The sequence below is a fragment of the Mauremys mutica genome, chromosome 12 (assembly GCF_020497125.1).
Source record: "Mauremys mutica isolate MM-2020 ecotype Southern chromosome 12, ASM2049712v1, whole genome shotgun sequence".
Classification (NCBI taxonomy): domain Eukaryota; kingdom Metazoa; phylum Chordata; order Testudines; family Geoemydidae; genus Mauremys; species Mauremys mutica.
The window spans coordinates 48800731-48824337 of NC_059083.1; the positions used below are offsets into that span (position 1 = coordinate 48800731).

General features: G+C 43.5%; 1 protein-coding gene across 1 annotated transcript; it reads left to right on the forward strand.

Moving 5' to 3' along the window:
• Positions 1 to 22686: 22686 nt before the first annotated feature.
• Positions 22687 to 23607, forward strand: LOC123346852 (olfactory receptor 14A16-like). Its single transcript, XM_044984301.1, has one exon. It carries the CDS (start codon positions 22687 to 22689, stop codon positions 23605 to 23607), a length of 921 nt encoding a protein of 306 aa, XP_044840236.1.

Genomic DNA, 23607 nt, shown 5'->3' on the forward strand with positions numbered 1-23607 from the left:
GACCATTGTAATAATCTTGTCTGACTTCCTGTATAACACAGGTCATAGCAATTCCCCATAATAATTCCTAAACCAGATCTTTTAGAAAAACATTCAATCTTGATTAAAAATGATCAGTGATGGAGAATCCACCACGACCCTTGGTAAATTGTTCCAATGACTAATTACTCTCCCCGTTAAGAACTGGACACAGTATTCCAACTGCAGTCCCATCAGCACCAAATACACAGGTAAAATAGCCTCTCTTCTCCTACTTGAGATTCTCCTGTCTATGCTCTTTTGGCCACAGCATCACACTGGGAATTTGTGTTCAGCTGATTATCCACCATTATCTATTATATACGTGAGTAAGAGTATCCCACATCTGCCTGATATGATTCTAACACCTTCCTCTGAAGCATGTGACACTGGCCACTGTCAGAGAGAGGATACTGAGCTGGATGAACCCTCGATCTAAGCCTTTGTAACAATTCCTATGTTAGTATGAGGCTGCAGTATGCATTGAAGCAACTCCATTCTCTGGCCAACTCTAGTAAATATGTATTGGCCTGTACAATGCCCTATGTGAAAATGAGTATGCATTTTCAAAGGAACCTAAGGGAGTTAGTTACATAGATCCCAATGATATTCAAAGGGAGTTGGTGGTGGATTTTCAAAAAAGCCTAGCAGGTTTTAGCCATTGCTTTAACACATTCTGCAGCCTCATACCAGTATTCGAATTTTGCCCAATGTTCAAGAAGAATGTTGCTAAATTGGAGACGGTTCAGAGAAGAGCCATGAGAAAGATTAAAGGATTAGAAAAACATGCCTTATAGCAGAGGTGGGAAAATTACGGCACACAGACCATCCTGCCCGGCCCTTGAGCTCCCAGCCAGGGAGGCTAGCCCCTGCCCCTCCCTTGCTGTTCTCTCTCCCCTGCGGCCACGCTGCCGCTCAGGCAGCATTCTGGGCGGCAGGATTGCACACTCCTGTCGAGCAGCATGGCAGCGTGTCTGGCTCCAGCCGGGTGGCGCAGCTGCCAGACATGCTGCTCTGAGTGGCATGGTAGGGGACTGGGCCCGGGGGGTTGGATAAGTGGTCGGAGTTCCAGGGGGCAGTCCAGGGAAGGGAGAAGGGTGCAGCTGGATGGGGTGGAGGTTCTGGGGGGTGGTCAGAGGATGTGGGGGTTGGATAAGTGTGGGAATCATTGGGGGCCTGTTAGAGCATGAGGGTGTGGATAGGGGTCAGACCAGTCAGGGGACTGGAAGCGGAGGGGTTGGATAGGGTGTAGGGTTCTGTGAGGGGGTTAGTGGTGAGGGGTCCCAGGAGGGGGCAGTTAAGGGACAAGGAGCAGGGGGGGTTGGATGGATGGAGGTTCTGAGGGGGGCAGTCAGGGTGTGGGAAGTGGGAGGGGTCACATAGGGAGCAGGGGGCAGGCTGTTTCAGGAGGCACAGCTTTCCCTACCTGGCCCTCCATACAGTTTTGCAACCACAATGTGGCCCTTGGGCCAAAAAAATTTCCCACCCCTGCCTTATAGTGACAGATTCAAAGAGCTCTATCTATTTAACTTAACTAAGAGATGGTTAAGGGGTGACTTGATTACAATCTATAACTACCTACATAGGAACACATTTTTAATAATGGGCTCTTCACTGTAACAGAGAAATGTCTTTAATGATTCAATGACTAGAAGTTGAAGCTAGACAAATTCAGACTGAAAATAAGGCTTACATTTTTAACAGCAAAAGTAATTAACCATTAGAACAATTTACCAAGGGTCATAGTGGATTGTCCATGACAGACAATTTTTATATCAAAACTGGGTGTTTTTCCAAAAGATCAGCTCTCGCCTGTGTTATACAGGACGTCAAACTAGATGATGACAATGGTCCCTTCTGGCCTTGGAATCTGTGAAAAAGAATCCAAGACATTTTGGAAACTATGAATGAATCTCATAAGTCACATTTTTAAAATGTTTAGAAACCTAGTGCAATTTTTGAGAAGCAACTGGGTACCTAAAGCCCATTGAAATCAATGGGAGTTGGACACTTAGTTGATTTTGATAATCCCACTAGGACCCTAAATAGCTTTAAAAATCTGGCCCTTCACCTTAGTTTGAAAATTGTACCCCAATTCTTGAAATCATCCCTGGAGAACAACTTCAGCAGAGCTACATCAAGGATTAATTTGGACCTTTTAAACAATCCTTTATTCAAATTCAAATTAAAAGAAAAAAGTTTCATGTGAGAGAAAGTTCAAAGAAAGGTCAAATATAAAAGGCCGACAAGAATCATCAAAAGCATATTTTGTAGGAAACTTTAGTTTAGTCAATGCCCCTTAATGGTGACCTGCAGCCCCCTATCCCAGCTCTGCCAATGTCCCTGCATACGAATCTAGAGTCCACTACAGTCCCAGGTCTGGGCTTTCCCCACACATTTGCCAATGCCCTTCAGTCCCAACCCATAGTGGAATTAATTACATTCACTAATCATTTTTAATCAGTTTGTGATCCTGAAATAGAAGATATCAAAATGTAAAAAGAAGTTTCTGAATAAAGACAATCCAATAATACTAATAACATTCCATTTTATTCTGCTCTTTGATTATTTTTCTACATTTAGTCCTCTAAGAATCTGTTCGTGACACATTCATCTTTAGGGATCTTGGGTGTTTTTACCTGCAAACACTGACTTGATCACACAAGCTCAATATCCATTAGTTCCTGGCAATAGAAACAGAGTTTTTGTGTAAGAGAAACACTAATGCTGAGTAGATCTCTCCCTCCGTTTCTATTCTGTCTCTATCTCTCTCTTCCCTAGCCAACTATCTATCTATCGATCACAAGGAAATCATCAAAATATCCAATACTACCCTGCTAATATTGCAAAATATGTGGAGCGCTATTCTCTTGTCTGTAGGAACATAGGAATTGCCAGCATGGAAGAGGCCACAGTTCCGCATAGCCCCGTTTCCTGTCTCTAGCAGTGGACAGCATCAGCTGCTTCAGATGAAAGTTCAAGAAACCCTGAACTTCGAGATTATGGACTAACCTTCCATAGTGTATGTATCTCTCTTACTTCCTTCAGGTAGGGGTTATATTACACCCTGAAGGACAAATATTTGTGGATGAGATTCTGATAGATAGATAGATAGATAGATAGTTATTAATCATGGTGTAATGACCATTCCTTTTATTTAGAGGGCTGTGTATAGTTACACTTGGTTATCACAAAGACCACAATATATTAATGGCTCTTTCACCTGCTCTCCCCCAACCAAAACTCTCCAGTCCTTCTTGGACTTCAGGATTCCTGTCTTGTGTTCAGTTGCTGCAGCCCTTTGTTGACAGACCACACTGGCACAAGACATCTCTGTCCATGCCTTTGACTGACACCTGGAGAGGGAGTTGAATGTGCAGAAACTCTCTACACTTCTGCACCTCTTCTAGGAGGTTGATGATTTCTCATCTCATTGGTGCTGCCTGCATGAATATACCTGTATTATAGTCACCTTCTTAAAAGTGAATCTTGGTCAACTGTTAAAACCAATACCTTCTCTCACTAGGTCCTGTCCATCCTAACAATCTCCCATCATTTCCCAGAATAGAGTTATCCCCTGGAGATCTTTTTTTCAAGTCTTTGGTTTCGAGTCAGCATCCGAGTGTTCTACTTCATTCATTCTGATATCAAGGTGAGTCTACATCAACATTTCCAGAAAGGGAAGTTATCTGGAGGAAATGCAACAGTCTTGGCTGTCTAGGCATTGTGGTAACTCCAATCTGATTTGCATGTTCGCTCTTCTTCGGTTTAGGTTTTACGATTATGCCTTCAGTCTAACTTGATGCAGTTTAAACAGTAGCCTTCCAGATAGATATCGGATTTCCCCCTAAGCATAACTCCATCTTTCTCATCCTCTCGCTCTTATCTACAGTTGACAGGCTTCATTCATTGGACTCCGACTTAGATTATGGAACTAACCTGTCCTTTAAATCTAACTCTAACCCTTAGTTCTAGCCCTAACTCTGATCCTAACATTAATCAATAACCCATGTGAAGTCAACAGGCAACAGTGTAGAAAATAGCACTTTGTCTACCTCTTGTCAGCAAATAAGGAAGAGAAAGGGAATACTGTCAAACACTTTGTGGCAGCTGAGACTTGTCATTTTCTCCATTTAACTAACTATCTTTCTTTCTTTCTTTTTCTTGACCCACTGCATTTCTCAGTGTGTATTAATTACAAGCATAGGGTCAGGTCCCAAACTAGTGTAAATTGACCTCACTCCATTAATTTAATGGCGCTCCAGTGAATTATACCTGCTAAGAACCTGGCCTCTATGCTGATTTTAAATAAAAAAAAACCATAATATATAAAACATATGGTATTGCAGAACTATATTAGCAGGTCAGTATCACACCAGATGTTAGCCTATTTCACCCCCACTTTATCATCAGATTAACTGTATTTTTCCCAATGAAACTTGTGGTGTTCACATTTCTGTAAATGATTCTGATTAAACCACAAATAACTTGTGATGAATGGAACAGATCAGGAGGGCAGTCTCTCAGCTCCTGTAAATTGGAGCAGTTCTGTTGACTTCACTGGTGGTCTGCCAATGTAACCCAACTGGCCTCACATTTCCAACTACTTAGTACTGCACATTATGCTACCAATACAATATCTATTTCTTTGTGGTTGCTGGAAGGATTTGTTCATCTCTCAGTTACAGCACAGAGATGTTTGAATTTGATATTTGATATTTTAATAATAATACTTAGAAGCAGTATTGGTTCTATATGATCATATGAACACTTCCATCAACCTAGATCGAGGTTCCCTTGCTCTAGCCACTTTACAAACACATAGTGAGAGATACTTCCTGCCCTACAGAACTTAAATTTAAGTAAGAAAGAGACACACCTGTGGGGAGAAGGGAGTATAATCTTCCCTATTTTGCAAATGCGCTGCTAAAACTCAGTGAGATTAAAGCTGGAAGTTTCAGAGGGACTTCAGTGCCCAAATCCTATTGAAAATCAATGGGATTTTGGCACAGAATATATCCTATGTAACCATAGCCAACATAGACAGAATAGCTGCTTGGAAGTTGGGATTTCTGGGATCTATTCCTGGGTGTCATACGAGAGTGGGGTATATTGGGTTGGAGCATGAGAATAGGTAGATAGATATGGAAAGAGAGGGATGTGCCGAATTTGTTGTTTTTCACAAGAGTCTTGAAGCCAATTACTGATCACCTGTGCTTAATAGAATAACAACTCCACCATAGAAAGATAACAAGACCATCACAAATAAAACTTTTTGATGAAAATATCCATTTTTTTATAAAAAATTGCCTTTTGATTACAGTTTTCATGGAGAATTTCATGCACTTTGCAGATTTTTGTTACTGAAAACCTTATCAAACTGGTTATTTACATTCTTGTTTACCAAAAACTGGCAACATTTTTGATATTTTTTTTAAATCTAAAACTATTTGCACAAATGAAAAACGGGCTAATTTCAAACACAAAAATAAAGACAACATTAGCACTTCTTATTTTTTTCAAAAACCAGTGTTCATTTTTCACCATCTCTAATAAATATTTCAACAATGTCAATTTTGGAGGGTGAAAACCCACTTTTGATTAAATGCAGTTTTTTTATGGACAGAGTGTATTTTATTAAATGTAATAAAACTTACAGAATGAAATTTTAGAATCTGCAAAATAGATTTAATAAACAGTTTCCATAAGAAATTAATTAATTGATCTTTAGCAGGATTTGAAAATATCAGACTTAATTGTTTACCATTATAGCTGGACAAAAAATGTATTTTTCCTTTTTTCCACACACACAAAAAAAATATGATTTTTGATAGAAACTCAAATGTTGCAAAAATCCTGACAAAAAGTCCAAAAGATTTTTTTTTGCCCAAAACACTTTGAAAATGATCAATGAAATGATGTTTTAACCAGCCCTATTTACTGCAGTTTCACTACACAATTCCAGAGTTTGGACCTTCATGTATTTCTTTGTACCTACTGTATATGGAGAATTATTTATATACAAATGTGATGCCCAACTCCTACATCACATACTCCATCACATTTTATATAGTAACAGGGGGGAAAATCCCTGAATGATCTCAGAGTTTTTAGGTGGCCTCTTCTTCCACTCTATATTGTGTAAATACATTTTCCTAATAAATATAATTGTTTAATAATTTTTTTGACTAGCACTAATTGTATTTTGTTCCGTTGACCCCAAATGAGATCACTGTGCTGACCACTGTACAAATACATAGTAAAAGATAATCCCTGATCCAAAGATTTACAATCTAAATAATAAGACAGACAAATGTTTTGAGAAAACTTTATTATTATCATCCACGTTTTACAGATGGGAAACTGAGGTGCAGAGAAGTTAACCAACTTAACCTAAGGTCATACAGGGCGTGTGCTGGAAAGTGTAAAATTGAACCTAGCTCTCCTTAGTTCTGGCGCAGTGCCTTAGCCTCAAGACCAAGTTTGATTCATACAGTCTAAGGCCAGAATGTTTCCACTTGGATTATCTCGTCTGACCGGCATAACACAGGCCATGGCTTTCTATCCTCCTTCAAATGCTGTTTGGCCATGTCGTAATTATCAGTGTAAGAAAATGTTATTTTCAAATCAGTTCAACTACTTCAAATTTCATTTCCCCGCTTGGTTCAAAAGGAAAATCACATATTTCAACATTCAGATATGACACATGGAAAGCATGAAGCCTTCTGCCTTTGTGACCGTCACTTTTCTTGATGTCAGCGGTCTTGGGTCAGTTCCTTGTCAGCAGAGGGAGGTGAAAAGGGTTCTACAGCATAGATATTTTTAAGATGATTTGGATTTCAAAGGGAGACTAAGGGAGATACATGCCCAAATCCCATTGGCTATTCTGGGATTGAGCGCCTATCTCACTTGAGTGCTTTTGAAAATTCCCCTCAAGGGGCTAGATTTTTATGTGTACTTAGGTGTCTACAGAATGATAGAGGCACCAAACAGGATTTTTCAAAAGTGCCTAGTCACCTAACTCTCAGAAGATTTATTGGGAGTTAGGCACCTGCGTGCTTTCGCAAATCCCACGAGACATCTAGCTGCCCATTTAGGTGCTTAAACACCTCTAAAATTCTGACCCTTAGCAACTCATTTGACTTTCAACACCCCTACACTTCGGAATTACGTAGACACCTCTGAAAATTCCACCTGCAGATACATTTGAAAAATTACTCTACCTCTGTAGTGCTGGAATCACAAGTGGTAAACTCTGTAATCAGGACATGTACAAAGCTTTTAAAGGATAACGATGATTCACTCTTCTACAGCATTTTTCATGTATAGATTTCAAAGGAAAGTATCACTATTCCATATTTTTAAATATTTGTATGATAATTAATAATTATGGTTGGGATTTCCAAAGGCACATAGGAGAGTTAGGCACCCAGGGCTAGATGGACAAAGAAACTTATTTTCTTCACTGTACCTAACTTTTAGGCTCAGAAAAAAAATCACTGTGAATCACAATGCCTGAGTTAGGCATCTAGGTCCCCATGCAATGAATGGGGAAAGATAGGAACTTCAGAAAAGGATCCACAAATGCCAACACCCTAGGCAGCTCATTGACTAAGTTAGCCAATGAGAGATGCCAACCTGAGGGAGTGTTCCTCTTGCAGAGATTGGTGTCTAAGTCCTGGAGGTGCTTCCCTGTGTTTGAGAGTCTCAGCTGCAAACCTTCTCTTGACACTAGTCGCCTACACTGTTTTTGCAAGAATCCAGGGGCATGGGGAAAGAGGCCTTCCCTCATAACTTTTAGACCAGTGGTTAAAGTTCTCACCTGAGATGTGGAATGCCCCTGGTTCAAACCCCCCCTCTGCCCAAGCAGGGGCAGGGATTTCCTACCTCTCAGGTGAGTGCCCTAACTCCTGGACTATGGAATCATAGAAATGTAGGGCTGGAAGGGACATCAAAAGGTCATCAAGTCCAGCCCCTGGCACTGAGGCAGAACCACGTAAACTTAGATCATCACTAACAGGTATTGGTCCAACCTGTTCCTAAAAACCTCCAGTGCTGGGGATTCCACAACCTGCCTTGGAAGCCTGTTCCAGAACTTAACTACCCTTAGAGTTAGAAATATGTTTCCAAATATCTAATCTAACTGAATCCTTGCTGCAGATTAAGCCCACTGCTTCTTGTCCGACCATCAGTGGAGTGTGGGATATTCCGACAGACAGCTTCCTTGGTCTTTCCCATTGAAGCTGTTCCACTCTGACTTAAATTATGAAATAATCATTGGGCCAAAGAAAAAGAAAGAGCAAGTGTGAGAATCACTCTGTAGCCCAACGATTAGAGCACTCACCTGACAAATGGGAGACCTAGGCTCCCCCATACCAATGACTTTTTTATTTTTTATCCAAAGTACAACAGCTTCAACAGGAGAGAAGGAAGGAGCCCTGCATCAGACTATCCCATAGCCCAGTGGTTAGGACATTCAGGTGAGATGTAGAAGAGCCAGGTCTAAATCCCTGCTCCCCCTCAATCAGAATGGGACTTGAATCAGGGGTCTTCCTCCTCCCAGGCAAGTACCCTAACCGCTGGGCTAAAAGTTATGGATACATCCTCCTCCTTCTGGCCATTTTGTGCAAGATCACCTAAAGGGACCCAATCCAGTAAGCAAGCTCTGAGCACACTTGCTGGATCAGGCCCTGCAGGTGAGTTAAGCCAAGGAATGCCTATCTTTCCCTGGTTTATCAGTTTCCTGCAGACTGATTGTGGGATTTAGGTGCCTAAAGTGAATCTAGCCCCCAAATCCCATTGACAGTTAATACATTTTGGGCATCTCACTCCCTTAAACTGCACTGAAAACCCCAGCCCAGAGCATTCAGACAATGTAAGTAGGCTTGGCAGAATTTGATTTTTATTTTTTTTTAACTTTGATGGATAATATCAATTTTTATTTTTAAGAATTTTTTAGATTTTTAGTTTTAATTTTCAAAATTGTGGAAAATTATGGGCGGTCAGTCAATTATTTAATGACAGTAGACAATGCGATTCAAGATGCTGATGCTTTATGAACTATTAACACAAATGGTCAACATCATATGTCAAAATATACACAGTGAATAGCCTTAAATCAACAAATCATACCTGTTTCTACTACTCATTTGCTAGTTCATTTGTAACAGCCCTAATTTGAAAGTCTAAATCACTGGAATTTTACTCTAAAAAGTTCTCAAGCAGCATATTTTCACTTTTCTTTTCTTTAAATTTTGATTATCAGCGATGGAAATATTTTTTCAGTGGTTGCATGTATACAGTGAAATCAACATTTACCAATAAAAATCCAGTCTTTCTAAGCTTAAATACAAGGTTGAGTAACTGGCTGATGGAGACTGACACCACAAAAGGAATCTTTCCACAGATACGGTATGAAAAATTACTGTGGAGCGTCATGAAATATTCTGGCCTAGAATCCCATAAATAAATAATCCCACTTTCTCACAGATGGTGGGATCTTTAGCTGAAGTAAATTAATGTAGCACTATTGGAGTAAATAGAGCTAAACCCAGTTCATACCAGTTTAGCATCTGGAGTAGAAGATGGAGTAGAATGAGATTCTGGCAAGTACCATAAGTAAAAAAGGCTACTGGAATTGTAAGGGGTTGAATCCTTGAGTAGGAAGAGGTGAGTCCTTTATACGGTCTCAACAAGATCCCACCTGAGATTCTGTCCTTAGCTCCTGACCCCTCAGAACCTGCAACCGATGGTAAGTCAGTAATGTGAGTATAAGTCTAATAATTTATTATCTGTATTTTAGTAGCACATTGATTTTTCCATCCTAGAGAAGTGAGGAGATATCTTGTTCTAGATCCCCACTAGCTGAGGATCTGTCTCATAAAGTGAATCTCAGACTGTAGAATTTCCCCGTTCCTTCTGGAGGAGATTATAACAGGGTGACGAGGCATCTAGTTCCCATTGACTTGGGGACCCAAATCCCTTAGGCCCCTTTGAAAATCCCAGTCTCTACCTAGTGCCCAAAGTCAGGCCCCTATCCTTATCCAACACATTGTTGAATACATCTCTCAGGGCTTGCTTTACTTGCTTATTCCTCAGGATGTATATGAAGGGGTTGACCAAGGATGTCACCACAGTGTTGAGAATGGCCACTGCTTTGTTGAGGTCTAGACTGTCACCTTGCTTGGGTCTCAAGTGCATGAAAATGCAGCTGCAGTGATATGTGATGAGCAAGTCGAGAAGACTTTTGTCTTCGCCTTGGCAGATGGGATGTGCAATATAGTGGAGATGATGTTGATGTAGGAGATAGTGGTTATCATTAAGGTACCAATTAAAGTCACAGTCACTGCAGTGAAACCTATAAACTCCAGGAAATGTGTGCTGCACAAGAAAGTTTAATCAGTGATGAACTATCACAAAATAAATTGTTAATGACATTTGGGCCACAGAAGGGCAAGGGGTACAGTATAATGGCTGGGCTGATAATTAATTTGATGCCCCAACCCAAGACAATAGACCCAACATGGCACATACAGGACTGTTCATAATAGTAGCATAGTGCAACAGTTTGCAAATACCAACATAGCAATCTAAGGACATCATAGATGGGAGGAAGAACTCTGTGAACCCCAAGATGAAGAAGAGGAAAGGTGGGTGAAACACCTCACTAATTAGATAGTCTTTCTCTCTGTCAAGAGGTTGGCCAGTGTTTTGGGGCTTATGATGATTTCCAAGATGGAGAAGTTCCTGAGAAAGAAATGCATGGAGGTTTGGAGGTGATGATCCACCAGAGCTATTGAGATGATGACTACATTCCCAGCTATGGTCAAGATGAAGATTCCAAGAAGCACCACAAAAACCTTACCTTTGCCATGTTTCCTGAGATATTTCAGGGCTCCTGAGGAATAAGACAGTCCTGATGATGTGGTCCCCATCCCTGTACCACCTGGGATAGGCATGGCGCTGCTCCAGAGGGCACTGCGGTTTCATGTCCTCTTCCAGGGCATGGGCACAGAGCAGCAGGAAGACCACTAAAGCCATCAGTGACCCCTGTGCTTCCAGGTCCAGGCGGAGCAGGGAGGTTGGCAGCTGCCTCATGCCTGGGGCGTGGCTGCAGCTCCAGCCCCATTCACTGAGGCAAACAGGCTGAGAGGGGCCTTGCAGTTCAGCCAAAGAGCCATCCCGGGGAGGATGTGACAGGGACTGTATCTGGTCCCCAGCACAGGGCCCTCAGCGTGCCACCCTTATAGCATCTCTGTAGCCATTCTCAGCAGGTCAGCACCAGCTGTTCCCTGGGAATAGGACATTGAAATCCAGAGATGAGCAGAGCTGGCATAATTACAGGGCAGGGGGGAAGAATCTGAATCTTGTCTTTGTGTCTATTTACAGCTGAGTAAAACATGTTTGTGCCTCTTGCCCAAGAGGGGAGTGGCTGCCCATCCCCATCACAGCAACTGGGATCTGCCACCTGGCTGCAGCCTAGAGACAAAGCACATGCACGAGCCTGGCAAAGCAGGAGTCTCTGTGCGCAGACAACCAGCCAGCTGCCAAACTTCCCCCAGTGCCACAAATCATTACATCTGGTTCAGGGCTGGACGGGGGCAGAAGTTCCACTAACCCTGGGCATCCTGCATGCACTGACCCCTGGTAACTGACCTCAGCTCTGACTGTCACAGGCTCTGTTCCAGAGTTCCAATGGGCCACAGGCAGGTCTGGACTGTCACTGGACTGGAGACCAGCAAAGGATCCCCATGGCAGTGGGGTGGGCAGGATCAACCTCAGCTGTTCTGCCTGGCACCACCCCACATACTTTCCCTGTGGAGGGGCCGGTAGCCAGAGCCCACCAGCCCTGCAGCTTAGCTGGCAGCAGGAGGGTTAGAGAGAAGAAGAAAACAGGAAACGTAGCTGGATGTGCGGTGGGGAGGGACAGGGGCTACAAACAAACCACATTTCCTCTGTGGCTGGGGACCTTTGCATCAGTTATCTTGAAACGGCACCTAGAAACTCTGCCTCGTGAGAGGGGGTGTGGTCTGGGTAACAACAGGATGAGCCCTATTTCCACATCCCCACCAGATGGAAAGCAGCTCAGTTTGGGGGACTGGTTAAATCCCCAGCTTCTGTGTGGAGTGTGACAAAGAGGAAACCAGTCAGTGCCGAAGTAGTATTACCCACTCCCACTCAGTGTGGGCTATGCCCCCTGTGGAGCCTGACAGGATACTAATTCCCAGAATTCTGTCAGAGCAGTTGGTCCTCCATCCACCAGGGACTAATATGTTGTTCAATAAAGTCTATCAGGGTCCTCTGGTAAAGAAAGAAAAATTGGAGAAAGAACAAAAATAAAGTTTGATTCTGACCATTGCCCCCAGATGACACATACTAATATTTTACCTTCCCTGCTCCCCGCTCAGATCCCCTTCCCCAGCCAACACTGAACGTCGATCCCCCATTGGGAGTGGTGAGAGAAGGAGGTGCTGTGCTTCTATCCTGTGTGGTCCCTGGGAGTGTTGTCCATTGGAGGTGTCATTTCTACAAGAATGGCGTTGAGATCATCCCCAAGGCCACAGGGTCAGAGCACAGTTGTGTGGTGAATAGCACTGTGGACACTGGTAGTCACCTTTCCAACTGGTTTATGCTCCATATCCCACAAATAACTCCACAGTGTGCTGGGGAATATGCCTGCCAGTATGAGGAGGATGTGATCAGGCGGTGGATTCTGTCCTTCAGGAGTGAGGTTGTCAATGTCGAGGTGACAGGTGAGATTCTCTATCACTTTGAATGCTCCTCAAACATACCCAAGACTAACATACTCCCCAAACTTTCCCCTCCCACAGGACAGAAGGGTCCTCATAGCAACCTATGAGATATAGAGACCTGTACAGAGACATCCATGCACAGAGAGTCAAAGAAGGACTCTAGATAGAATGATGGCAAGAGAAATATTGATTAAAGATATTCTGCTGAGAGGAGATATTTGTCTCTCCAGCTGTCCCAAACAAATCCTGTGGTACTTGATACTTCACCAGATGTTCTCCTCTCTACACAGTTCAAATGAGTTTTTGGCTTCGAGAACTTGTGGTGGCTGTGTCTTTCTTCACCATCATTGGCATCATCTTTTTGATCTCCAACTGCTGCTGGCACAGTGAAGGTAACAGGCTTGCCAGTTGGCCTGCTCATTTTGCACCTCCTATTCTCATGTCATGGGAAATTCCCCAAACAAAATATCCCATTTGCAATGAAATTTCTCCTCCTTATTCTCAGCCCAAAGTGGAAGGTCTGACAATGTGTTCCCTGTACAGATCTCCATCTTATCTCTCATCCCAGTGGACCATAAAGGATTCACAAGTCAGATGCTGTGTACACTGCGTTCAGTAGCAACACACTGAACCTCTGAGGTGGGATGTGGTAGATATCTAACAGCTGCTTAGCAACATTAAAGAACAGACAGGAACTTAAAGAGAATCTCACACGCGGGAGAAAGGTAAAGGGTTTCACCAAGCTGGGACCTGGGATGCTCAGTTATTGGTGAAAGTGCCAGGATATCTATAATGGCTACAGTCCCTCAAGGCTTCAGTATTAATCCTCATTAAAATGACATCACCTCCAATAAACCTTGGCCATCACCAGCATCCTCTTATTATCCCCATGTTCTTGCCACAGAGTGTGACTTATGTTGGAGTTTATCTGCCACCGGGTGTTTCCCTGGCTGGGAAAAGTGGGGTGCTGGACAGTGAGATGGAAGCTGGTTTGTGCCAACATGTTGGGAATTCACTTCCCCACATCCCTTCCTGGTCTCTTAGTGGGTGTGTCTCTGTCTGGGAACAACACAGCTGCCTCTGTTCCAGACCACCTGCCTCCTCCCAGATGCTCTCTGGACACCCTGCATCTCACAAAAGAGGCCGTTGCTCTCAGGCACTCAGCTCCTGGGCATGAGGAAATGAGCAGATACAGGTTCTTCAGTCAAAGTGTGGAGCAGACCACTGATGACATCCCCAATCTGCATGAAGGTGCCCAGGTGAAACAAAACAGAAGGCAGTGCAGTCAGAAGCATGAACTTGGGAATGGTGGAGAATCAAATTAGGACAAGTGATCCCAGCTGGAAGGAGCAACCCTGTTTCCATAAAATTATGAGTAAGTCCCATTTCTTTTGTTCTTTTGGGTGGCCATCCCTGGATATTTCTGCATATCCAGCAGATGAGACACCCACACTTTTCTCACCTGAGCAAGGAGGTACCAGCCTGGTTAGTGTCACTCCCTCTGACTCAGACAATGGATGCATGGGGCTGGGTGGGTATAGGGTTCCAGCATTAAAGAGAAGACTTTCTGTTGGATTTGTGGCAGATTGTGTGAAACAACCAGTATTTTTATTCTTATAGAACCTAGAACCTGGGACTAAAATTCATGGACAGTTTCCCATTATTACTAAATGATTACACTTTTGCCTTTCTCTAAAGTCTCTTTCCATGTGAAGATCTCAAAGCACTTCACGTACATTGATTAACGAAACACCCACTTCCCATACTTCTGCCGTGGAAAGTGCTCTGAGACCTTCTCATGTCTGCAGTGGGACCTTTAATCTGGTTGTAGCATCAATATTATTGTTTTCCGAATTCAAAATGTCTCCTATTCTCTCTGAGATGTGTATTTCACATTAAGATTTCAGAGCCTTTGTTTCTTTAACACCTTTTAAATTCAAATCAAGGTTCATCATTGGTTTCTCATCTATATCTAGATCTATCTAGATAGGGTCTCCCTAGCTATATACCCTTTTTCACAGGAAAAGAGCACCGTTACTTAACATACATCTACGCTATGGGCAAGGGGTATGATTCCCCTGCTTTGAATACATACTCATTGAATTAGTGCAAATATATATAGCAGTCTGGTTGCAGTAGCATGGGTAGAGGCAATGGAGGCATGGCTTAGCAGTGCCAAGTATGTACCTCCCCCATTTTCAGGACCCCACCACAACCCCTGCAAGACAAGCCCCTAACATTGCACTGGGCATTGGGGTGAGCCTTGACTGAGAGGGGACAGTGCCCCCTACTGAGTCCCCCTCTCTCTGCAGCACAGCTATCCTAGTATCTCACAGGGACATTGGGGTCAGCACTGACTGTGTGGGGAGAATCCTCCCGGCTGAGCCCCAGCCACGGTCCCTCCAACAGATTGTCCCCAAGACATATGCTGGGGCACTGTGGTAAGCACTGTCTCCAAGGGGACAGTGTAATCCACATTGCTCTCTCCAGCCCTTGGGTTGTTCTCTGAGGATCCTATATGCAAGAACTGACCCAGATCATTCTTGATTAGAGAGATATCTCATAGGATCACTATGAAGAGAGAGATGTTTAGTGAGAGTTCACTGTAATTATTTTATTTTGTTTTGTTTTCCAGGTTCTCCAGGATACCCCCCTTGGAAGCCTAGGACTGGAACTCAAATGGAATAAATGTCTCCATAGATAGCTATGCTGATCTTCCCAGTCATGCTGTGACCTTGGTGGGAAGTCATTCCGCCTCTTTGTTTCTGAGCTTGTCTCTGTATAAAATGGAGATGATAATATGTATGGCTCTCCAGGGAATAATAATGTAACCCTTCTGCCCCTCTGAGTTGGCAGCAACAAGGGCCGGGTTCAGTATCCAGGGGTTCCGTTTCAATAGCACAATGCAAAACTGACTCGAGCCCCCATCCAGTGAACTGGGACAATTATATACCACCACCCCCCAGGCGCCTCTAGGAGGCAATACTTCCCCTCTTGCAAGCACAGAGTCTGAGTGTAGCAAAATCCTTTTAATAGAGGGAAACAATGCGGCATTATGTTGAGGAAACACCACAAACAGGATTCATAACACAAAGCATGCCAAGTAAGTTTGGCAATGTCCTTTTCCCCTCAGGGTCTTAAGTCCAAATCACACCAAAGTCCAACATCTCAAAAATCTCTGTCCCTGGTTAGTGCCTCCCCAGAGTTCAAAAGTTCATCTGCAGAGTTTTACCCACCCCAGCCTTGGTGGAATTTGTGGGGGGGGGCACATGGGGTGTTAAGGGGCTCCTTACGTGGGCCAAGGCCAACTGCCCTGCCTCTCTTTGGAGATCTGCTGCAGTCTTCACCACAAACAGCTCTGCTCCACCAGCCGCTCTGCTCCACTCCTCTCCTCCAGCAGTCCCCACAAACTGCTTCACTCTGCTCCACTCGCTGTTCCATGGGCCGCTCCAAATGTCCCACAAGCTGCTCCACTCCACTGTGCTTGCCACTCCAACCATCCTGCAAACTTCTCTGCCAGCAGTTTAGTAATATATCTTCAGCCCCCCCCACACCAGTTAACACAGCACTCAATGATCTCAGCTCAGTAGTTTTATCTCTTCTAGCAATTTCAGCTTGTAGTAGGAGAGCCCGAGTGCTGGTGCACCATTGGCCCGAAGTGAATTCAGCTCAGCAGCTTCTAGTTAAACTCCTAACAGAATCAAAATTAGCTCTGCTATTCAACAGTGTAGAGAAAGAAGGAGGTGCAATTGGTGTGCCAGGCTCTCAAAAGTGCCCATACCATCAAGTACACACACCTATCCCAATCTCTCTCAATTCACAGGGCTTTGGAATCCATATCCCTTGTCTAGTGAGTGCTTCTTAGTTGATGGTGAGACCCTCTGTCATAAAACAGTCTCATAGTCCTTCATTCACATAATCCGGGTAACAACACTTTATTCCTCCTACCCCAATAACCGAGAAATTGGGGATCACACAGCTGTCAAAGTGACCATTTTGGGCTGCCGTGGGCTCATGCTAGGTGGAGTGGGTGTGCCTATGCAAACAAGATCAGCCTCCTAAGTTCTTTTCCACACTTGCCATAATTCACCACCAGATGTCAGGGTAGAGCTCATCCTGACTTTGCTTACAATAATATTTATAGTGATCCCATGAGACAGATCACTAAACAGGGTCAGGCTGGATAAGTACTTGGGAAGGAGACCATCAAGGTACAGCTAAATGTTTGTGAAGTTTAAATAGTGTCTGTAAAGTTCTTTCTGGTCCTGGGATAAAAGTTGATTTAGCAAGCAAAAAGGATTATCGTTCTTATGGGATCTTAACTTTTTTTTATTCTGAAAATTAGGGTTTCTCATGTACAAGCTGCTCCCTTGAGATTTATCGTAGAATCACAAAAAGCTCTAGGATGTCCTGATAATTTTATTCTAGAAAGGGTTTAGGTGCCAAACCACACCCTGTATTCCAGTGGAAAATGGGCATCCAAATTCCTTAGGCAGCTTTGAAAATCTCACCCCAGGTTTCCATCTTGCTCACAGACACTCTCAGTTCTGTCTGTCTCACTTGCAGGATGGTCAGAAAGGAAACATCCATTTATTCCAAAAGGGTAGATATGGGACTAGTCACCCATGTGAGAATTCAACTCCTAGTCCCTGCAGTGTTTGCTTTCATTCCGCATTCTCCCTTGGCACAGAGAGACAGAATAAAATTCAACTTCCTTAGCTGGCAGAAGTTTTAAGTATCAATTTTCAGAACTTCAAAGAAATATGTAAAATTTACATTACAATAAGCCCTAAATCAGTGACTTTCAAAAATGGGCTGAAAGGAATAAGGGCTTAATTAGGTGGTAAGTTATTCTGGAACAGCTATTCCTAATTAACTCTCTGTGTGGATGCTCTTATTCCAGAAGAAGAGTGTTTTATTTTGAATTAGCGTAATTACATGACTCCCAAAAACAGAGCAAAGATTGTACTTTGCTGCCCAGCACCTTGCTCAGAATTTTGGAAACGTGGACCTTCAGAACCCACTGTCATTGAGTTCAATGAGCTTCGGAGTAGGACTCAAAAGGGCAAGCCACAGCTGCATGAGCTAATGGAGTAGTTTGCGCACTGCTAGTGATAGAAGGCTTGTGTCATCTGTGTGGACCAGTCACTACAGAAGGTCATGTTTCACTTAGCCAGGGTGTTACAGGGAGATAGTTCCTCAGCCGGTGGAAACTGGCAGAGCTCAACTGGAGTCAACGGAGTTATAACAACTTCTACCCTCTGGGGCTCTAGCTTATTGACTTGGATGTATCTGTAGCAATTTACACCAGCTGGGGATCTGACCCATTGACTTCAGTGGAGCTACACTGATTTACACCAGCTGGGGTCCTGCCTGCATTGACTTCAGTATAGCTCCATCAATTTACACTAGCTGGGAACCAGGCCCCCTTGACTCTAGTGGAGCTATACTGCTATATCTCAATTGAGGATCTGGCCCATTGGCTCCAGCTATGCCAATTTGTATAAGCTGGGGATCTGGCCCTGAGTAATTTTACTTAGCTGATGAGAAAATGTCTGTTTGTTTTCTATACAGATGAATTACATGAAGGAACGAATGAAGCAAATCAGACTGAGGTTTGGACTTCATTTTCCAGGGGTTTTCTGACCTCTGGGAGCTGCGGGTTTTATTCTTTGTAGTGTTTTTTAGTGACATATGCACTCACATTGATGGGAAACAGTACCATGGTGGCTGAACAGGAAATGGGCACCCCAGTGTATTTTTTTCTTATGGAGCTTTTCCTTCCTAGAAGTCTGCTACACTTCCATCACCCTGCCCAAGATGTTGGTGGATCTCCTCTTGGAGGAGAAAACCATCTCCACCCTCAGCTGTGCTGCACAGATATATTTCTTCCTCTTGTTGCCAGACAAGGCATGTTTCCTGCTGGCTGTCATGACCTATGAACATCACACCATAGGCTTTTACAGAACTAGAGTAACAGGGCTACCCCTCTGATACTATCACCAACACATCATCATATAATCCTGTGGCACCTTATAGACTAACAGACGTTTTGCAGCATGAGCTTTCGTGGGTGAATACCCACTTCTTCAGATGCAAGATGACTGAAGAAGTGGGTATTCACCCACGAAAGCTCATGCTGCAAAACGTCTGTTAGTCTATAAGGTGCCACAGGATTCTTTGCTGCTTTTACAGAACCAGACTAACACGGCTACCCCTCTGATACTTGACATCATCATATGTGTTCCTCTGCAGTATTTGGTCCTCATGAGCAGGAGAACTTGTGTTGTGTTCTTGGCTGGCTCATGGATTAGTGGGAACATGGTTTCTCTGGGGCAGACAGCTTTTATATTCAGTCTGCCATTCTGAGTGTCTAATAAAATTATCCCTTTCTTCTGTGAGAGGCCAGCCATGTTTGAGCTGGCGGGCTCAGACGCCTCCTTTAATGAGGTTCAGATTAGCATAGCTGGCACCTTAGTACTAATGATGCACTTTGCTTTGATAGTCATATCGGCATCTTCTTCACCATCCTGATATGCCTTTAAAACTAAGGGCTGAGTGAAAGCCAACAGGTGCGGAGAAGCCTGGTATTAAATAAGGATATTGTTGTAATAGGAGACAAACTGGGTGGAATGATGACAATCAATAAGACACTGTAATACTAGGGTACAAAATATATATGAATGACGGAATAGGTTGTGCTGGTGAGGGGAAGTGGCATTATATGTGAAAGAATGCATAGATTCTAATTGGAGACTGAAAAGTGTTTCGTTTTCAATAACATTCTATAGTAATAATGCCACTTTATGGTAAATATTTTCTAGTTTTGGCAAAAAAGATTTCTAATATTGAAAACTTTTCCCCATAAATCTGAAAAAAATATACAAACATATTATCCATCTCCAGGTTTTCATAAAACTAAAACCAAAAACACGAATAACTCACCCCCTGCAAAAGAAAAAAAAATAGAAAGTTGAGTCCAAAATGAATTTTTTCCACACTAAAATCATTTTCAATGACAAGTGATTTTTCTTCAAAAAGCTGTTTTGTCAGGAAGATATTTTGAGCATCTCCACTCATTATGAATTATTCTCCAAGTTATAACAATTAACCCCATTGGACAGATGACAAACTGAGGAATGGAGAGGTGAAGTGACTGAAAAAAGCCAGAGGAATAGTTGGGATCAGCTCTCAGGACAGCTTGAACTTTAGCTTTGTAATAATGACTAATTCATTAATTATCTGATAGTTGAACCTGATATGAGAAGCCCGTTATATTAGGTAAGACACAGTCTCCACCTCAAGGAGCTTATAGTAGAAAAGACAGGCAAAGGGTGGGACGGAAAAGGGAATGACTTTGCCCTATGCAACACAGCAAGTCAGAAGCAGGGCTAGGAATTGATACCAGATGTCTAGAGTATAGACCTGTGTGCCCCTAGTGTTTACCTCACTACCTTCCTCTAGACCCTGCTGCCTCATTGTAATTGTGATTATTTTAGTTTCTGGAAACTCTTCAGGGAAGTAGAGGGCAAGAGAAATGAACTGTTGCCGCTGGGCTGTTGAGGGCACCAGGGAGTGAGTCCCACAAGCCCTTAGAAAACAGACATGGATAAACCACCTTCCCGCATCACCCGCGTTTTTGACACACAGCTCATCCGCAGACAGCACAGATCTCAGTGTATTTCCAGCAGCTCAGCCTCAGTGTGAGGGGGGAACAACCTCTCATAGTACAATGATAGGAGCATTAGAAAGAGAGATTGTTTGATACAGGAGTGTGTAGGGGTTAGAGAGAGAGGGGTAGCCAATTGCAGTCTGTAGCTGGAGGAGAAAAGACATCTCGATCTGGGAGGATTCCACACAGACAGGCGCCACACGTTTGCTGTTGCAATGAAATATATTTGGGAGTTACAAAGTGTCACTTTCAGGACGAAATCGTAAGTGACAGATATTTTTTCAGAGTTTCACTCTTAGCTCAATTTGGGCATGGGAAACTGAGACGGACCAAAGCAGTTATTTTAGGAAAGAGAGGGCAGAATATCCGTGCCACAATTTCCTTCTGTGGAGAATGGCGGGATTAATCAAATTGATGCACATATTTATTTTTTTTAGAATGGATTGAGGAGTTTACATTAAAATTGTCCAAAAATTGTGACAAACACTATCAACTTGTTGTTACTTTTCTCTCTGTACATTCGTTTGTTCTTATTGCTGTCTATCTATTTGTACTTCTCTCTCTCTGTTAGTTTATTTTTCTCTATTTACCTCTTAGTTCGTCTTAGTTCAGTGTCTCTCTCTCACTCTCAGTATCTATGTTTTTCTTACATGAGTCTTGCTGTTAGTTTGTTACATCTCCCCCCCCCCCCAGTTTGTATCTAGTTCTCAGGCTCTTTCTCTATCTCTGTGTTTAGGGTTACTTCTGTCTATTAGATTGTTGCAAGGGCATTTGTGTCTAGTGGGTTAGAGTGGTGTGGACTAGGAACCAGGACTCCTGGGTTCTATCTCCAACTCTGGGAAAGGAGTGGGGTCTAGTGGGTAAGAGTAGCAGGGACTGAGAGCCAGGCCTCCTGAGTTTTATGTGTGGCTCTGAGAGGAAATTCAGTCCAAGGTGGAGAGGAGAGGACCCAGAACTGGGGGTTCTATTTCTGTCTCTAATAAGCAGTATGGGACAGGCACCTCATAACTTGAAGCTGAGTGTTTAGGGCACTCTGCTGGCCTGTGACAGTTTCAGGTTCAATTCCTCCCTCTGACTGATGTTGAGAAAGGGTTTGAATTCCCACTTTACAGGAGAGTGCCTGAGCTGTTTGGCTATGAGTTGCTCTGAAATGAGACTGTCTCTGTCTCTCCTGTTGGAGCTGTTACACTTTGTATCAATAATTAAATAGTCATTGGAGCAGGGACTTGGATTTGTCTCTTTCAGACACCAGGTGAGTGCCCCAACTACCACGCAGGAGAATCACTCTAATGCATGTTCGCTGGCTCAATGACTCTCCATTGTCACTAGCAGCAGTTATTTCTGATGGCACTGGAGAGTCCCTGGGACAGAGGCTGAGATGCAGTCTGATGTAACGGTTAGAGGAGGGGACAGGAAGTCAAGACACCTCACTTGTGTTCCCAGCTCTGGGAGGGAGTTGAGTCCAATGAGTAGAGCCAGCACTCCTAGCTTGTATTTAGGGGGTTAGAGCAGTGGGCAAACTGGGAGTCAGGACTCCTGGGTTCTCTTCCAAGCTCTGGAAGGGAGTTTAGTTGAGTGAATAGAGAAACAGGAGGGGAACTGGAATGTCTGCCTCTTGAAATGAGCATGAAACCCCGGCTAGAACAGGGGATGGCGTGTCAGGGGTACTATCTGTATTCCTGACTCGATTTCATTGTGTAATTGTGGCAGGGTTCAGTCACCTACATGTAAGATGCTGCTTCCATTTAGAGCACTATAAAGTGGGAGTAATTCCACGACATGAAGTGAAAATACCCGACATTTGTAATAGTGCCCCTGACACCAGAATCTGGCCAACCAGACCCTCAATTCCCCTCTGAAATCTGAGGATAGTAACATTTATACACCACTATCCAGAGTTCGCCCACTCTGGGTGACAGAGGTATACAAAAACCTCAAAAGCAATTATTCCTATTTCTCCTCTCCATTATCCTGGTGCAAATCAGGAGTAACTTCACTGGAGCCCATTGAGCTGATTCTATTTTCTCTCACCCCAGTATAAATCAGGAGCAACTCCATTGGACTCAGTGGGGCTTTTTTCCCCATCCTCATTCTCAAATTACACCAAACTTCACAAGCTAAATATCTGACTCAAGAAAATTAAGATGGATTTCAAAAAAGGAGAGTTACTTTACTGATCTAATCCATGCCCTTGCTCTTGTCCCTCTCTCCGAAGACATCCTGAGACACGTCCTGAGAAAGAAAATGTCCAACCGAACCACCATGACCGAGTTCCTTCTCCTGGGATTCTCTGATGTTTGGGAGCTGCAGATTTTGCACTTTGTGGTGTTTCTAGTGATTTACCTGGCAGCCCTGATGGAGAATCTTCTTATCTTCATGGCCATAGCCTTCGACTACCACCTTCACACCCCCATGTACTTCTTCCTGATGAATCTGTCCGTCCTAGACCTTGGCTCCATCTCTGTCATTGTCCCCAAATCCATGGCCAACTCCGTCATGGACACCAGGTCCATTTCCTATGCTGGATGTGTTGCCCAAGTTTTTTTCTTCGTCTTCTTGGTGGGAGCGGATTTTTCTCTTCTCACCGTTATGGCCTACGACAGATATGTCGCCATCTGCCAACCACTGCACTATGAGAGAATGATGAATATCAGAGCTTGTGTCAAAATGGCAGCTGGTGCCTGGATCAGTGGGATTCTCTACTCTGTGCTACACACCGGGAACACATTTGCATTTATCTTCTGTGGAGGCAACATGGTGGATCAGTTCTTCTGTGAAATCCCCCAGCTACTCAAGCTCGCCTGCTCCGACACATATCTTAGTGAAGTTGGGGTTCTTGTCTTTAGTGTGTGTTTACTCTTAGGCTGCTTTGTTTTTATTATTGTGTCATATGTTAAGATCTTCAAATCAGTGCTCAGAATCCCCTCTGAACAAGGCCGGCATAAAGCCCTATCAACCTGCCTTCCTCACCTCACTGTGGTCTCCCTGTTTGTTTGCACTGCCATCTTTGTTTACCTGAAACCCACCTCCAGCTCCCCATCTGCTCTGGATCTCGTGGTGGCTGTTCTCTATTCCGTATTGCCACCAATCTTGAATCCAATTATCTACAGCATGAGGAACAAGGAGATGAAAGCTGCCCTGAGGAGACTGACTGGGTGTAGGTAA